Below are 17,275 nucleotides of genomic sequence, written 5' to 3' on the forward strand. Positions count from 1 at the left end.
ATATCAAGTAAATTAAAGAACATGTGACATAATATCGTAGGGCTTGTTCAAGCTGGTATATGCAAAAGAACACACCACACAAAAGCAGTTGGTCGTGTTTATTGTGAGTGTGGGCACAGTGAAGTTCCAGCTGAGTTTTCAGTGTTACAATCACAAGGGAGGGTTCAGTTAGCTTATTAAAGGACCTATGGAGTAACTGGACAGTTTCTGAAGTAGTTAAGGTGCAAATGCATCATGAGAGCAGGATGCTGTCAAAGGCAATCTTTCCAAACATATAGAAAAGAAACAAGATGCAAGCAGGAGTTTTCAATTTTTTAAAGGCCAAGATTTGTTTATGAAGAAGAGATGGAGGCTTGAGGACAAACTCTTGATTATCTGTCATGTTCTTGTCACCAATTCTGTAAACAATACAATAGATGGACTTTGCATCTGTCTTGGAAACAAGTTCTAAGGGGCATCGAAGTGCCAGAAACATTGTGGGATATCTGCTGGTTTCAATGCAGGTATAGACCAACACCCAGGCTGAGTCATCCAGCACTTTTGGGGAAGGAATAAGTACCCAGCACTCGGCAGAAGTTCTGGATCCCAGCAACACACTGAGTTTGGAGGATCCAGGGGTGGAAATCGACAGAACAAGATGAACAAGAACAAGGTCAAAGAGAGCCATAGAAGGAGAGCCCTTTGAAATCCTTCCGTTATTGATTAGACAGCACTCAGGCAGGGTTAACAGGCAGCTAAAATAAGCAGAAAGCAGGCAGACTGAGGCTGCAGCCATGATCTCTATAGGAGCTCTTTACAGATAGTACTGGGAAACCAAGGATTAAGTCCTCAGTCAGTCTGGAGGTGCAGGACAGTAAACCTGTCCTTAAGGAGGTGAACAGTTCTTATCCGGGGCATCAGTCTAGGAGAACCACTGGGAGTGGCTGCTGCACTTAGGCACTGGGAGTGACAGCCACCATGGCCATGAGAAAGCGAGTGGGAAGAGCAGTATCTAAAGTTTCAACAGGGAATCCATTCTTCATTGAAAAGACAGCTGGCAAATCTATCCCCAAGAGAAGCACAGGGCATCTGCACTGGGATAGATGCCCAGCAGTATGGGAGTGGCACCCAGCTCAGCAACTCCACCAAAACCAGAGAGAAATCATGCAGAAAACAAATTTCCTCTGTCAGGATCACCCATGGACCAGTGCCCTCAAGGAAACACAAATTAAAACAATAACTCAAATGTCACAGATGTGGAAAGAGCATAGAATTGAAAATTATAAGACCTTTCTAAAATGAACTCCAAGATTTTCTTATGTATGACTTTATCTTCAGCATCCTCTGAAACAGATCAAAGGCAGAAAGCATCATGGAGAAATTAAAACTTCTCAGGTCATTCAATTCCCTTTCAGAAATCCCATCTCTTGGTATTTGAGAAGGAGTGAAGTTCATACTTTCTTTTTATACACATTTAATCTCACACTTATTTAAAAGAGCACATGATACTCTGTGTTATAACACTGACTCTATGCTTACTCATTCTTCCCTACGCATCTTAAACATCCCTGTAAACAGGTTAGTAGTTCCTATTCCTACATTATTACAAATTGTAAATTACTATACATTTTTTATTTATATCTTGAAAGTTGGATATAAAAATTATATTCACATCTACTTTAGACTTCTAATAATATGGCTGTGACTGAACTAATCTTAACAATATCCCTTTAAACTCATATAGTCCTTAATTCTCCTCATACCCATTTTGGGCCATACTGTATATACACTGACCTACAAAGATGAATGAGAGCACATTGGCCTCTTTAGGAATTCATATTAGTGGGAGAGGAAAAGAGATTAAAACCATAATAATGAAAACTGCTAAAGGACACCTAGATGCAGTTATGTTGCAGAAAAGTGACTAATTCAATTCTGAAGGTTTATACATGTTTTAGCACTTGTACATTATAGCCTAGAAATTATTTTTAAAATTATATTTTGTATTCACAAAAACTGCTACAGAAGTTCCAAATGAAGAGTAAAATGAGGCTCAGGATTTTTAAATGAATAACTAATACGATAAAGAAGAAGCAGATGCAGGGCATGGACCTTAGAATTCTGGCTATAGATCCTCTGCCCTTTCCACTATCATGACATTTGAACCTAACGTTAAAGGAAGAATGCACAATATTGAAGAGAATGATAGTAGATAATGTGAGATGGAAATTTCTGTACAGAGTTCCTGTCATGGAGCAGTGGTTAGCAAATCCGACTAGGAACCATGAGGTTGCGGGTTCGGTCCCTGGCCTTGCTCAGTGGGTTAAGGATCCGGCGTTGCCATGAGCTGTGGTGTAGGTTGAAGACACGCGGCTCGGATCCTGCATTGCTGTGGCTCTGGTGTAGGCCAGAAACTAGAGCTCCGATTCGTCCCCCAGCCTGGGAACCTCCATATGCTGAGGGAGTGGCCCTAGAAAAGGCAAAAGAGAAAAAAAAAAAAATTCTGTAGAATGGACAAAGAAGATAAACAAACAGTCTTAATTTCCTTCTCTCTGTAAAGGGGACAACAGATCCTGTAAAGGGTAATTATGAAGATTGTGGTAACCTTCCAGGGTGGTGCAGAACCTCCTCCATGGAAGTGTTGTTATAACTAATGTGTAGGACATATAAGGCTGGGAGTAAGTCTGGAAAATTAGGTTGTTAAGTGATGATTCCATGGTCAGTATCGTGACTTAGCCTAACTTAATATCTTTGCTAATTCCCTGTGCCTGAAAAGCCTCTGATACCTCTCTTGAAATCTATGGTACTTTACCTGTACTTCTCTTAGTAAATCAACCATATCTCACCACTGTATTTTAGTTAAATCCAATTTCTCACCTTACTTTAATGGCAAGGCTAACAAGAGCACTTTAATAATCTTTACCAGTCTAAAGAACTAATACAATGTTTAGAAATGGAAAGTTCTCACACATTTTCATGTTCTTTTTGCCTTAAGGTTTATATGAAACACGAAATGTAAGAATTTCTAGACTCATATTCATAGCCCCAGTGCCAATTTGCAGTACTCAATACATATCTGAATGAATGAATGTGCAATACCTGTGTGTGGACGGATAAGTGTGTTTGAATTTCCTGAATGTTAAATCTGACAGGCAATATCACAGTTTGCATTCTGTTGCATGAGATATATTTGGAGAGCTTTGACATAATTTACTTTAAAAACAAGTAATTTGTGTAGAGCCTATTTGCAAGTAAATTGCCCTATATATTTAATGTATGTATAAGCGGTTTTTTGAGTTATTTTAACCCATTAGGGTGCATTCAAGAAGTAGTGGGATTCTTTTTCTCTCTCTCTTACAAATACCTTCAACATGATTAGATCTTTCCTTGCTGAGACACAACTTGGTCTGATCCCATAGTACTTTTAACCTCTTGGAAGAGTCTTTGAACAGTTTCATTTTTGGGGCATTCAGAAGTTCAGTCTAATCCAAATAAAAATTTTAATCTCACAACCAACTTAAAATTTCTACCTGCGCTTCACATCTGAAATGAATAGTGGTTGACTGGCCAGCGTCATAGAAGAAGGTATTTGGACTGTATTTTACTCTCCATCTCGGCTCTCCTTCTTCTTAAGAGTCACATAAGGAGGAGGAGAGATTAGAAGTTCAAAGTTACAGGCTTATTTACCTTTGGGAGTATAAAACATTCTCTGTCACGTAGGGAGCTCTAGCAGATTCTTCACAACCTAGAGGAGTAGGGGTGGGCTCCTCTTTGAACAGCTGGCTCCATGCTGCAGTTGGTTATGTCCTAGGACTTCCCGTAGCTCCTGCCTCTGCCCAGCCTCCCTCACCCAGGGGCTGGCCTCTTCTGTGGCGTCTTTCAGATGACTTGTAACTGTTTACCTTTTTAGCTTCTGGGCCCTCATTCACCCTTGCCCAACCAAATGGTAAAAGCATAAAAGCATACATAAAAACACACTACTATGTATGGAATAGATAACTAACAAGGACCTACTGTATAGCACAGGCAAGTCTCATCAATGTTCTATAATAACTGATATTGGGGGGAAAAAGAGTGGATATATGTATATTCATAGCTGATTCACTTTGCTATAAACCTTAAGCTAATACAACATTGTAAATCAACTGTACCTCCCCCCAAATTTTAAAACCCCCTTTTTACTGCCCTCTTTCCTCTTACTTTCCTTAATGACTGCGTCAATAATCCACCCCTTATCACATGCCAAGTTCTCTCAGTAACTTTTTGACATATCTTTCTGTTAATGGCGTAGCACAGACCTAAAGTTTTCTGCAAATCAGCAAGCATTAAATTTAGGTGTGAGATGCCACTCCTCTTTTTTATGCCTCTTCTCCTCTTCCAAGAGATTCTCTCACCAGCCAAAACATCTTGGAGTCGAGGTGGTGGAAAATATACTCAGACCAACTCCTATTAAAGAACCTTCCTCTCCAAAAAGCCCCCTAACACTCTCTTTCATGAGGTAGCAATAGACAGTATTTACCATACTACCTTAAAAGGTCTAGCACCCAACATTAAAATATGTGCATATTCATGCTCCATTTCCTCAGCTTTGCGGCTAACTCAGAGACAATGAAGGAAGTAATAAATGATGGACCAAGAAGTTTAAAGCCATCAGTTATGAAAAATAATTAAAGACAAAAGGATTACTTGTTTATATCTTAATGGTAGTGAAGTCACTTGTGCACAGGTACAATGTGAAAGGACAAAGAGTAGGTAAAGGAGAGACTGTCTCCTCTGGAATAGCATGACCTTTTGTGGATTAGATGAAATGGTTTTAATTGTGAGCATTCCAGAATTCTTAGGGTTTGGAGCATTGATGACAGGTGACTTGAAACCATACCACAACCTCAGAGGGGCTGACTTGGCTATGAAGAGACACAGCCCCAATATCACCAGAAAGTGGAATTCCTCTTTCCCTTTCTCTCTAATATTTTTGAAACCCTATTTGACATGACACTGTTATCTTGATAAAATACATACCCAAGTGGACATCTCATTCTAGGTGAAATCACTTTTTTTTCAGTTGGAAAAAAAATGGATGGTAGAAACACTCATGAGCTATGAAATTGCCAAGTTTCAAGGTTTAAAGTAGAAAGCAGTTCAGAATGATACCACACATTTCAACTAAAAAATGTCTAAACTCTATTCTTCTATTTTTAAAGTAAAATTTCAATGACTTTCTTCATTCTATTGTATGCATCTACTATAATTTCTTTACGAAATCCTAAGTTGTTGGACATGTACAGTCTTTTAATTGTATATTATTATAAAAGCGGCTTTAATGAACAGTTGATAATATTTTCATAAACCATAATTATTTTATTAGCATACATGTAGAAATAAAATTTACAAGTAAATATGTATGCCTCATAAAACTTTTGATACATAGTCCCCCATTACATTTTAGAAACATGCAGGCTTGTAACTAATTATAAATGTAATAGAGTAACATCTCCTCATACTTCTTCCATTTAACTATTGTAAACCTTTTCTAAGACATGAAAAACGGTACTGTGTGTGTCTGATTCTTTTTTGGTAAAATATGATTTTCATATGCTTACCCTTTGTATTTAAAAATATGTTTATATATTTTTCCATTGTAATATCCATGTTTTCATTAACATATAAGACAGTATTATTGTATTTCTCATAAACAGTGCAGTTTTTGACACCTCATATTTGCTTTTGTTAGGTTTGCTATACCAAATTTATGTAGCAAATTCTATTTAACTTTCACTTCATGATTTCTACCTGTGCCAGGTTTCAGCAGTTTATGTAAAGGGGCAGGAGGGTAAACAAGGATATTGCACTAGAGCAGATGAGAAAGAAAGAGCATCGTGGTGAATAAAATGTAAGCATATACTATCTGAGCACAGGAATTCAAAGGACTAGAATTAACCGTGTCCCCCTTGGAACTTTCAAATTCTTCTTTACTGAAATCTTATTTAGAAGAAGGCTACGATGTTACATTTTTAAAAAACAATATCCTGTTATAACTGGGATTCTAATTTCTCCCAGGCTAGCCATATTAAAGAAATAATTTAGTTTTATTTTGGGAGTAAAAGTAGAGTTATTCCTGGGATTGTTTGTTTCATACTATTAATAGAAATCAAGGGATAAGATTACAAGATATTTTATTTTCTTCTTTAGAAATTCATGAATTTATTACTTTTATTTTATTTTAAAATATTATTATTATTATTTCTTTTCAGAGCCACACCTGTGGCACATGGAAGTTCCGAGGCTAGGGGTTAAAACGGAGCCACAGTTGCCACCCTACACTACAGCCACAGCAACACGGGATCCAAGACACATGTGAGAAAACTATACCACAGCTCATGGTAACACTGGATCCTTAACCTACTGAGGCCAGGGATGGAACCCACATCCTCATGGATACTAGTTGGGTTGATTACCACTGAACCACAACGGGAACTCTAGGAACTTTTTCTTTTGTTACATATTTTTTTAATTTTTATTTTTATATAGCACATATGATCTCCTAATCAGAAAAGTAACATTTTAATTTTGAATTAAAAAGAAATAGGCGCATACTCTTAACAACTTTGAGATGTGTGGTGTTCCCGGCATGGTGCTGCGGAAATGAATCTTGACTACGAACCATGGTGTTTCGGGTTTGATCCATGGCCCCGCTCAGTGGGTTAAGGATCCGGTGTTCCTGTGAGCTGTGGTGGAGGTTGCAGACGTGGCTTGGATCCTGCACTGCTGTGGCTCTGGTGTAGGCCGGTGGCTACAGCTCCAATTTGACCCCTAGCCTGGGAACCTCCATGTGCCTCGGGTGTGGCCCTCAAAAGGACAAAAGATGAAAAAAAAAAAACAAACAAACTTTGTAACGTGCCAACAAAATTTCACTATCAAGAATAAATGGCTATTTGCAGCAACATGGATGCAACTAGAGACTCTCATACTGAAGGAAATCAGTCAGAAAGAAAAAGACAAATACCACATATCACTTATATCTGGAATCTAATATAAGGCACAAATGAACCTTTCCACAGAAAAGAAAATCATGGACTTGCAGAATAGACTTGTGGTTGCCAAGGAGGAAGGATAGGGAGTGGGGTGTTTGGGGAGCTTGGGGTTAATGGATGCAGACTGTTGCCTTTGGAATGGATTAGCAATGAGATCCTGCTGTGTAGCACTGGGAACTATGTCTACTCACTTATGTTGGAGCATGATGATGTGCGAAAATAGAATGTATACATGTATGTGTAACTGGGTCACCCTGCTGTACAGTAGAAAAACAATTGTATTGAGGAAATAACAATTAAAATAGTAATAATCATATTCAATAGTTCCTTCTAAATGTAACGTGCACAGGAATCACTGGGAAATGGCTACAATACAAATTTTTATGAAATATATTTGAGATGAACCCTGAGATTCTGCATTTCTAACAAGTTTCCAAGTAATGCTGCAGATCTGCAAACCACGGTTTGTATAACAAGCATATAGAGATAATTATTAATTTTGGCAGCAAGCCGAGTTAGACCTGTTTCTATTGGAATTCATTTTGTGTGGGAATTTTATTTTGCTTTCTTTATTGTTTTTTAATCTGCCAAACTCCGTGACAATTAAATGAGATAGTGACTATTAAATCTTCAGCTGAGGAGTTTCCGTCGTGGCGCAGTGGTTAACGAATCCAACTAGGAACCATGAGGTTGCAGGTTCGGTCCCTGCCCTTGCTCAGTGGGTTAACAATCCGGCGTTGCCGTGAGCTGTGGTGTAGGTTGCAGACGCAGCTCGGATCCCGCGTTGCTATGGCTCTGGCGTAGGCCGGGGGCTACCCGATTGGACCCCTAGCCTGGGAACCTCCATATGCCGCGGGAGCGGCCCAAAGAAATAGCAAAAAGACAAAAAAAAAAAAAAAAAAAAATCTTCAGCTGAATACCTGGAAGTGGTAAGTATTATAGAGCCTGGATGTTAAAATTAATTTGTACTGTCAAATGACCAGAAAAAGTTTTTTCTTCAACGATAATAATTAGGCAGAAGAACCAAACGGTTAGTTAAAAAGGAGGTAACTTAATTATCCACTCATTTGCCAAACATATTTTTGAAAGAAAAAAAAACTAATAAAATCATCTACAAGATTAAAGGAGAAAATGAGGATCTTGATATTTTAACTTTTAACCTCCCTTTTTATAATTCCACTGATTTGGTTCCTGAGAAGTTTTAAAAAAGCAATGTTCTTTATGGGGTAAAATCCCCTTCTCCTTTAGAAGCCCCAAGGGGGGCAGGCAACAGCAAAATACGAAGTAAAAGACAATTTCCAGTACAACACACAAGTTGGGTGACCTTTTGTTCTTGAGATGGAGTGAGAAGAAACGCGAGAACAAGCAAGAGGCCTTATGGTGAGCCCCGCTGATCTTGAGAGATTGTCAACAGTTTTTGAAATCGAATATATTCCCCTGAGCTTGGCAAAGCTTCAAATGCGCAGCTAAAGGTTGAGATGGATATCTGCACTGTACCTCTGAACTTTTAGAGGCTCACCTGTCATCCCTGAATGTATAATCAGATCGTCTCTTTCTCTCTCTGCCTCCCCCCGGCAAAATCTCCAGCATTAATTCCGGCCATTTGCTCATCTTTCAGCAGCTTTCCCTACGGGAGGCACGGCAGCTACAGCCCAATCAAGTGCTCATTTCCACCGAGAGCTCAAGGACACATGACACCCTGCCTTATACACTTAAAATCAAAATAGACTACCCATCACCAACCTCTGAGAAATAAAACTATCTTGCTATTCTTCCGGTGAAAATTAACATTTCTTTTTTTTTCTTTTTTTTTTTTTTTTTTGCCTTTTCTAGGGCCACACCTGCGGCATATGGAGAGCCACAGCAATGAGGGATCCAAGCCATGTCTGCAACCTATACCACAGCTCATGGCAACACCGGATCCTTAACCCACTGAGCAAGGCCAGGGATCGAACCTGCAACCTCATGGTTCCTAGTCAGATTCATTAACCACTGCACCACGATGGGAACTTGGAAAATTCACATTTCTAAGGGGTTGATCTTGGTGGGCAAAGCATCTTGGCCAGCTCTTAACATATTATTTTCTTCTCCCTGTAGTTGTCAGGCATCAGATTATGAGAGCACAGAACTGATTCAGATTCCCTTCCACTAATAGCGCTCTGATTTTTCTTACCTAACAAATGGGAAATAAGATTGGGGACAGACAAAGAGGTTTTCAGGGGTTTTTTGCTATCTTGGTTTTTCACATTTTTTTGTTTTTATCAGAATCTCAGAATTTATCTTAATTCAGCAATTCTGTCTTTGCATAAATTGATAGGGTCTTCGTAAACTCAAAGCCGGCTGGCTTCCTCCCAGATGTTGGTCTTTATGGATACTTTCATCGAGAAAATGTGTGCAACACTCCTGCCTCCTGCTGAGGACACATTCTTCAGTTGTATGGAACTGGAGAGCTTGATTTTTATCTGTAGACTTAGACATCTTGAAGCTCCTTTTTTTGTCTTCAAACTAGTTGTGCAGTGTGAAAAGGTAGAGGAGAGGCTTTGAGTTTAATACTGGCTTTTAAAATCATTTTATAATTTGATGACCAAATTTAAAATTTTTTTCTATAGCCAAAAAATTATGCATCAACTCTCTTCGAATGCATTGTAAGAGGGGGCCCTTGATAGTATGTCTAATGTTTGAAAATACTGCAGTGCAGATATTCAGAGGCTGAGTGATTTTAACTGCCTTGCAGCATGCTTTGCAAACTTTTTCAGAATCTCCTCAAGGGCAAAGACTTTGCTCACTGTGTATCCCAGTGAGCCTAATATACATTTGGTTCCCCCCTCAAAATTCACTCACTTCCTCCATGAAATAATTACATTAGGGAGTTACGAAGCCCTGAACAATGAGTACATAGTGAAGTAGAGAGGAGAGAGACAGCTGCAGAACTTCTTGGCTTCGATAGCTAAATAAGTGCTATGAAATACCAGCTTCCTCGCGGTGGTAGCAGCTCTAGCCATATATGCTTTCAAATTCAAGAGTAGGGTTGACAGAGTGCACTGTTCTTCATTTCTTCATTGTTTTAGCAAGAGCCATGTGATGCAAATGCAATCAGTTCTTATTGACACGGCTTGAGGCACATGTCCTTTCCTGACTGGGGAGAGAGTTGTGCCCTGATTCCAGCTGGCTTTTGGATACATGCTCCCACCTGAAGGACACTGGAGCCCTCTGTCAAACCACATGGGTTGCGAATGGAGAAAAACAGTTTCTCTTCCCACAATATTTTGAGTGTCATTACTGGATATGAGATGACTCCATACAACACATCCAGACACATGCACTTATGCGCACACCTACTCAAACACAATCACACACAAATGTCCACTATGAGGACTTAGTCCACTCAGGCTGATGTTTAAACTTACGCTCCTTCCCCTCCAGCAGGAAACTGTGTCATATCCTGAAGAGAATTTAGATGCTGAGAATGAAAACCTTTGTGCTTCCTACTCCTGTCTACATTTGGTTGCCTGATCTATGTTATGGAGAGAGTATCCTATCTTGCTAAAAACACGGAGCTGTATTTGATTTTAAGAAGACTGCAACAGATCTAGGCTACATTCTTCCAGTTATATTAAAAATAAATAAATAAATTCCTATTTACTCTTCCCAACACTGTGCTAAGCATTTCATAAGAATAATCTTCTTTAATCCTTAGAGACAACCCATGAGAAAGTGTATTTATTTTAGCTACAATTTATTTCAAAAAAAATACTACCTCAACTGGCATGAACAATAAAATCCTTTATTATCTGAAAGAGCAAAACACATGAAGGTGGAGTGTTGTCAGGTGTGTTATAAACAGGATGCCAGAGATTTTCCTAATTTGCCTCTGGGTCAACTTCATCTTCAAGCTACCTGCCCTCATGGTTGCAAGACAACTGCTGTTAACGATTGAGACAATAGCCATCCATGCTGACTCTCAAAGGAAGGAAAAAACTTTCCCCCTTCCAAAAAGGCAAAATAAATCTTTCCTTTTATTTTTAGTCAGGTCACTCAGATTTTGTGACCACAGTGGGTTTAAAGTGTCCCCAGGAGAATACTAGATAAAGTATAGCATGAGTTCCCAAATCAGTCACTGCGTTACACTATCAGGAATCCCTCCTGGAGATGGAGGTAGAGTCACCTTCCCCCAAGCCCTTTGGGCTGCTTAGGAATACGGCAGGACCTGAACATATCTGTAAGAAGGGCTTAAGAGCTGGAGCAAAAATGCTTTTTGTCGTCAATACTAGGATACTTTCAAGAGTGACAAATGCCAAACCAGACCAAATGCCATTATAACAGACATAGAGTGAATTTATCAAATGCAAACAAGGATACATGATTACTCCACATTTTGTACAGTCAAATAAACATTATTTACTACACAGAACATTATTATCACAGCTACTTCAATAATCAAGACTGTAGTTTAGAATGGGCAAATGCATGTTCAGAATTACCTAGTGTTGATCTGGGATTACAACTATCACAAGTGTTTCCTATTCACTTATAGATAACTTGGTTGACTACCTTCCTGTCTCAGAAAAGGAGGTAAGTGACACTTCTCACATGGTAAGTTTATTAAATGGATGTATTTTATTTGCATTTACTGTCTTTTATGCTAATACTGTTATGCAAATAAGCATAGTTACTTCTATTATCCAATAATTTAATCCACATAGTGATCCTTGCTACTCTAAAGAAGAAATACACCATAGTGAGAGATGAGCAAAACAAATCAAGCTATAGATTCATGACATCATAAATAGCAGCACTGGCATACTGCACCAGCCCTCTTCAGCTTCTGGCTATATTGGCACATTAACCCTCTGTGAGTGGATCAAATGTGAACTGACAAGTGTATATGCCCTGGAATGACATGCACATCAAGTGCTAATAAAGTGATTACCTTAGCAATCCAATTAGAGGTGAAATCACACTCCTTTTAATTATTTGCGGGGAATGGGTCAGCAAAATCTTCTCTCCTATGGGATATAAGAAATTATTTTAAGATCCACAGTGTAAATTTCTAATTTAATAACCTGTATTGCTTCCTTGGTGGATATTAGCAAATTTGTGCCTGTAGACCAGCTATTTCCTGCCAGATACAAACAGCAAAATCTCTGCAGTTGAGAGAGATTCTAAACATCTCAAGACATTTCCAATACTACCCTGAGCTGGAAAACTGTTATTCGAAAACACTTTAGAGCGTAACAAGTATTTGTCCAAATACTGTGGATGTCTCTTAGGTCAGCTCTTTTTACGAGCCATTGAACACACAACGAATGCACACACTCTTCCCCCTGTAATACATGCGATGGGTTATAAGTGATAACTGCCAAGGAGACACCTCCCACTTGAAACTCCAAATATGCCCTAAAGCAGTATAAATAGGATGAAGTAAATCTCTGCCTCTTTTCAAACCAAATGTTTGCAACAATTAGAACTGTTGCCCAAAAAGACAAAAAAAAATCAGTGTTATTTCTCTATCTCTGAGACCTTATCTAGAACAATGCGAATTTTTGAGATATTTTGTACAGTCAACATGACACAATTTATGTGCCCATTACAGAAAGAAAGGAAGAAAGAAAGAAAGGGTGAAAGGGGGAGGCAGGAAGAGAGGAGTAAAAAGGAGGAAGGAAGGAAGCATGGAAACAAAGAAGGAAGGGAGAGAAGGAGGGAAGAAGGGAGGAAAAGAAAGAGAAGAATGCATGTTGACAAGTAGAAGTCATACTGCTCACTACTCTGTTTTGAGATATCTGGTTAATTCTGTCACTTTCTAACTGGTCTCTGGATGTCACTCTTTTTTTAATTTTTTTTTTTTTTGTATTTTTATGGCTGTACATGTGGCACATGGAAGTTTCCAAGCTAGGGTCAAATCAGAGCTATAGGGTCAAATTGGCTACAGTGTGGCAGGCCTACACCATAGCCTCAGCACGGCATCCGAGCCAACCTACACCATAGCTCACAGTGGGATCCTTAACCCACTGAGCGAGGCCAGGAATCAAGCCCACATCCTCATGGATACGAGGCAGGATCATAAACTGCCAAGCCACAACGGGAACTCCCGAATGTCACTCTTGACTCTCTGCTAATCATCCTGTCCATTTACCACTTCTTTGTAAAGCATGAGACACAATGCCGTCTTTCTTAAAGTCCATCCATGCTCCCCTTTTACACTTATCTCACAATTCTCAGGCCACAAGGCTGACCGAGCCCTTAGCTTACTTGTTTTACCGTGCCACCTACTCCTCCCAACTTGTCCTTCCCTGCCTCATTTGCTGTGCTCCACTTACATGGCCTTCAACTTCTTCTTCCACCTTTACCATGTTCATGCCCATCCCAGGTTTTCTGCATGTGATGATGGTTTCTTTTTTCCTGTTTCTGTTTCCATTGCTTAATTTCTAAATCTCCATGATCTTTATGCCACCTTCCTTCTCTTATCCAGGATTCAACTTAAACATTATCCTTTCAGGGTCTCTGTCCTGCCCAAGCAATACAAGTCAGCCAGTATCTTCAAAGTTAGACTCCAGCATACAACTCTATTTTATCTTCTCTTTAGCATTTCTCAGATCCTAAAATTATCTTACTTAGGCTTATATGTTCCTATCCCCCACCTATGTAAATGTAATTACCCTTTGTCAAAGATTAATTGACCACAGGTGTCTGGGTTTATGTCTGGATTCTCTATTCTGTTCCATTGGTCTGTATGTCTGTTTTGGTACCAGTACCATACTGTCTTGATGACTGTGGCTTTATAATATTGCTTGAGGTCTGGAAGAGTTATGCCTCCTGCTTAGTTTTTGTTTCTCAGGATTGCTTTGGCAATTCTGGGCTTTTTATGGTTCCATATAAATTTTTGGATTGTTTGTTCTAGTTCCATGAAAAATGTCGTGGATAATTTGATAGGGATTGCATTGAATCAGTAGATTGCTTTGGATAGTATGGCCATTTTTACAATATTAATTTTTCCAACCCAGGAACATGGAATATCTTTCCATTTCTTTACATCTTCTATAATTTCCTTGATTAATGTTTTATAGTTCTTGGCATATAGGTCCTTTGCCTCCTTGTTCAGGTGTATTCCCAGGTATTTGATTTTTGGGGGTGCAATTTTGAAAGGTACTGTGTAGAAATAAACCCTGACACCTATGGTCAATTAATCTTTGACAAAGGAGGCAAGAACATAAAATGGGAGAAAGTCTTTTCAGCAAGAATTTCTGGGAAACCTGGAGAGCTGCATGTGAATCAATGAAACTAGAACACACCCTTACACCATGCACAAAAATAAACTCAAAATGGCTTTAAAACTCAAATATAAGACAAGACACCATCAAACTCCTGGAAGAAAACACAGGCAAAACATTCTCTGCTATCAACCTTATGAATATTTTCTCAGGTCAGTCTCCCAAAGCAACAGAAATAAAAGCAAAAATAAACCAGTGGGACGTAATCAAACTGACAAGCTTTTATACAGAAAAGGAAACCAAAAAGAAAACAAGACAACCTATGGAATGGGAGAAAATAGTTTCAAATGATGCAACTGACAAGAGTTTCATCTACAGAATATACAAGCAACTTATACAACTCAACAGCAGAAAAGCCAACAACCCAATGGAAAAATGGGCAAAAGACCTGAACAGACATTTCTCCAAAGACGATATACAGATGGCCAACAAGCACTTGAAGCAATGGTCAACATCCCTGATTATTAGAAAAATGCAAATCAAAACTACCATGAGGTACCATCTCACACCAGTCAGAATGGCCATGATTAATAAGTCCACAAATAGCAAATGCTGGAGGGAATGTGGAGAAAAGGGAACCCTCCTGCACTGTTGGTGGGAATGTAAGCTGGTACAACCACTGTGGAGAACAGTGTGAACGTACCTTAGAAATCTATACATAGAATTACCATATGGCCCAGCAATCCCACTCTTGGGCATATATCCGGACAAAATTTTCCTTAAAAAAGACACATGCACCCGCATGTTCACTGCAGCTCTATTCACAATAGCCAAGACATGGAAACAACCTAAATGTCCATTGACAGACCACTGGATTAGGAAGATGTGGTATATATAAACAATGGAATACTACTCAGCCATCAAAAACAAAATAATGCCATTTGCAGCAACATGGATGCAACTAGAGACTCTCACATTGAGTGAAGTACGTCAGAAAGAGAAAGACAACCATATGATATCACTCATATCTGGTATCTAAAATACAGCACAAATGAACCTTTCCACAGAAAAGAAAATCATGGAATTGGAGAATAGACTTGTGGTTGCCTAGAGGGAGGGGAAAGTAATGGGAGGAACTGGGAGCTTGGGGTTAATAGATGAAGACTGTTGCCTTTGGAATGGATTAGCAGTGAGATCCTTCTGTGTAGCACTGGGAACTATGTCTAGATACTTACAACAGAGCACGACCATGGGAGAAAAAACTATGTATACAAGTATGTGTAACTGGGTCCCCATGCTGTACAGTGGGGAAAAAAAAGTGTGTTGGGGAAAATAACAATAAAAAAAATAAAATAAAAATTAAAAAAAAAGAAAGAAAATGTAATTACCCTCATGGTAAGAACCTGTTCACTTGATTTTTTTTTTAATATTGATTTTCATTTTTTCCATTATAGCTGGTTTACAGTGTTCTGTCAATTTTCTACTGTACAGCAAAGTGACCCAGTCACACATACATGTATACATTCTTTTTTCTCACGTTATCTCATGCTCCATCATAAGTGACTAGATATAACACTGGGAACTATATCTAGTCACTTATGATAGAACCTATTCACTTGTTATACCCCAGTTCTAGAAGACTACCTGGCACAAAATAAGTTTTAAGAAACTTTTAATTGACTTTAATTGACCAACGCTTCTCAGTTCCTCTTGGCAATTATGGTTAGTATTTCAGAATATGTTCTCTCAGTTCATTTTTTAGACATCTACATGCTTTCATACAGGTTTTATGTCTTTGCCTTCAATAGCATAATGACAATGTCCCTCCATTTAACTGGTGCCTGATCTGATTATACTACACATTCCTTAACCATTCTCCTGTTAATGAACATTTAAGAAGTTCTCAGTATTTTGATATTATAAAAAATTTATACTATAAGTAATTCTGATCATCTATTTCACTTCAGTCATTGTTGTAAGTATCAAGGACAATCAGTAAAGAGTCAGAAACATCTATTTAATAAAGCTTACATTCCCATGAAGATAAATATACAATAAACATTTTACAGTATATAAGAAGCTAATAAGGTCTGTGAAAAAATTAAAAAGATAAAGTATTTGATTCTCACAATTAAAAGTTTTGTTAATTCACTTTTACCTCTAAATTAATGTCTATTTACATTATAAGAAAAAAAGAAAAAAGAAAAGAAAAAATTGGAGGAGGCTTCAGTTTTTTGTGAGAGACATTTGTAAGACTTTTTAAGGCTGTTCATAAGTCTATTTTATTTTTGTTTTATTTTTATCCTGAATGTTTTTAGGATTTTTTTCTTTTCCATTGAGTTATTACATTTTATAAAGCTATTAAAGTTGTTTGTCAGAGTTCTTGCTTGGCTCTCAATCTGAAGAATCTTTGTTTTGTTTGTTTTTCTAGCTCAGAGATTTTTTTCTATCAGTTTTCATTTTATTTCTTCTAATCTCCAATTAGAGAAGTGGAGAATTGTCCAATTAGAGAACTGCTGAAACTCTCAAAATTTGAAATTCTTGGCTGTATTCTCCATGCTTTTCATCACTTTGTCCTTTTAGGCCATATTCTAGAAGAGACTTTCAGTTTGATTTTTCAAGTCATTTATTCAATTTTTGCCACACATCCTCCTGTAATTTCACCCCTGTATTGAGAGAACATTCTTCATGCACTTGCTCCTAACTTTCCAAATGAGACTTCAGCATCACTTTCTTCCTCTGTGGCACTGGGAAAAGTTATTTTGCCTATAAAATGTGATAAGAATTATACCTATCTCATACAGCTGTTACATGTTAACACTCAGCATTAAGTGTTAAATTGCTTTCAAAAATGAAAATAAGAACCCCTTGACAGCTCATCAGAAATATTAAATTCCCTCTTGGTATGAAACAAGTAAGGCTGACTTCAGATTTCCCTAATGTAGCAATGGACACTAGAGAATACATTGGAGCAATGCCTTTAACATCCTTAAAGAAAATGTAACTCAAAGATTTTATTCCCAGCCATTCAAGTATAAAGACAAGATAAATTTTTTT

At 38.2% G+C, this 17,275-nt stretch overlaps 1 protein-coding gene across 3 annotated transcripts in view; it reads right to left on the reverse strand.

The window, feature by feature from the left end:
- Nucleotides 1–17,275, reverse strand: part of LOC146401045 (uncharacterized) — a 269,811-nt gene that overhangs the window by 74,372 nt on the left and 178,164 nt on the right. For 2 of the 3 annotated variants that reach the window (XM_084973389.1, XM_084973387.1), the window contains exon 3: nucleotides 11,941–12,016. The exons of the other annotated variant lie outside the window; for it this stretch is intronic. In XM_084973389.1, coding sequence (XP_084829515.1) covers nucleotides 11,977–12,016 — 40 coding nt within the window. In that variant the 3' untranslated portion in view covers nucleotides 11,941–11,976. The remainder of the gene's footprint in view (nucleotides 1–11,940; nucleotides 12,017–17,275) is intronic. 3 annotated transcript variants of the gene reach the window in all.

Source organism: Sus scrofa, chromosome 8 (assembly GCF_054392235.1).
Source record: "Sus scrofa isolate SSC_HxYL_T2T_F1_AM1 chromosome 8, Sscrofa_HxYL_maternal_Yorkshire_Landrace_v2.0, whole genome shotgun sequence".
NCBI classification, from domain to species: Eukaryota; Metazoa; Chordata; class Mammalia; order Artiodactyla; family Suidae; genus Sus; species Sus scrofa.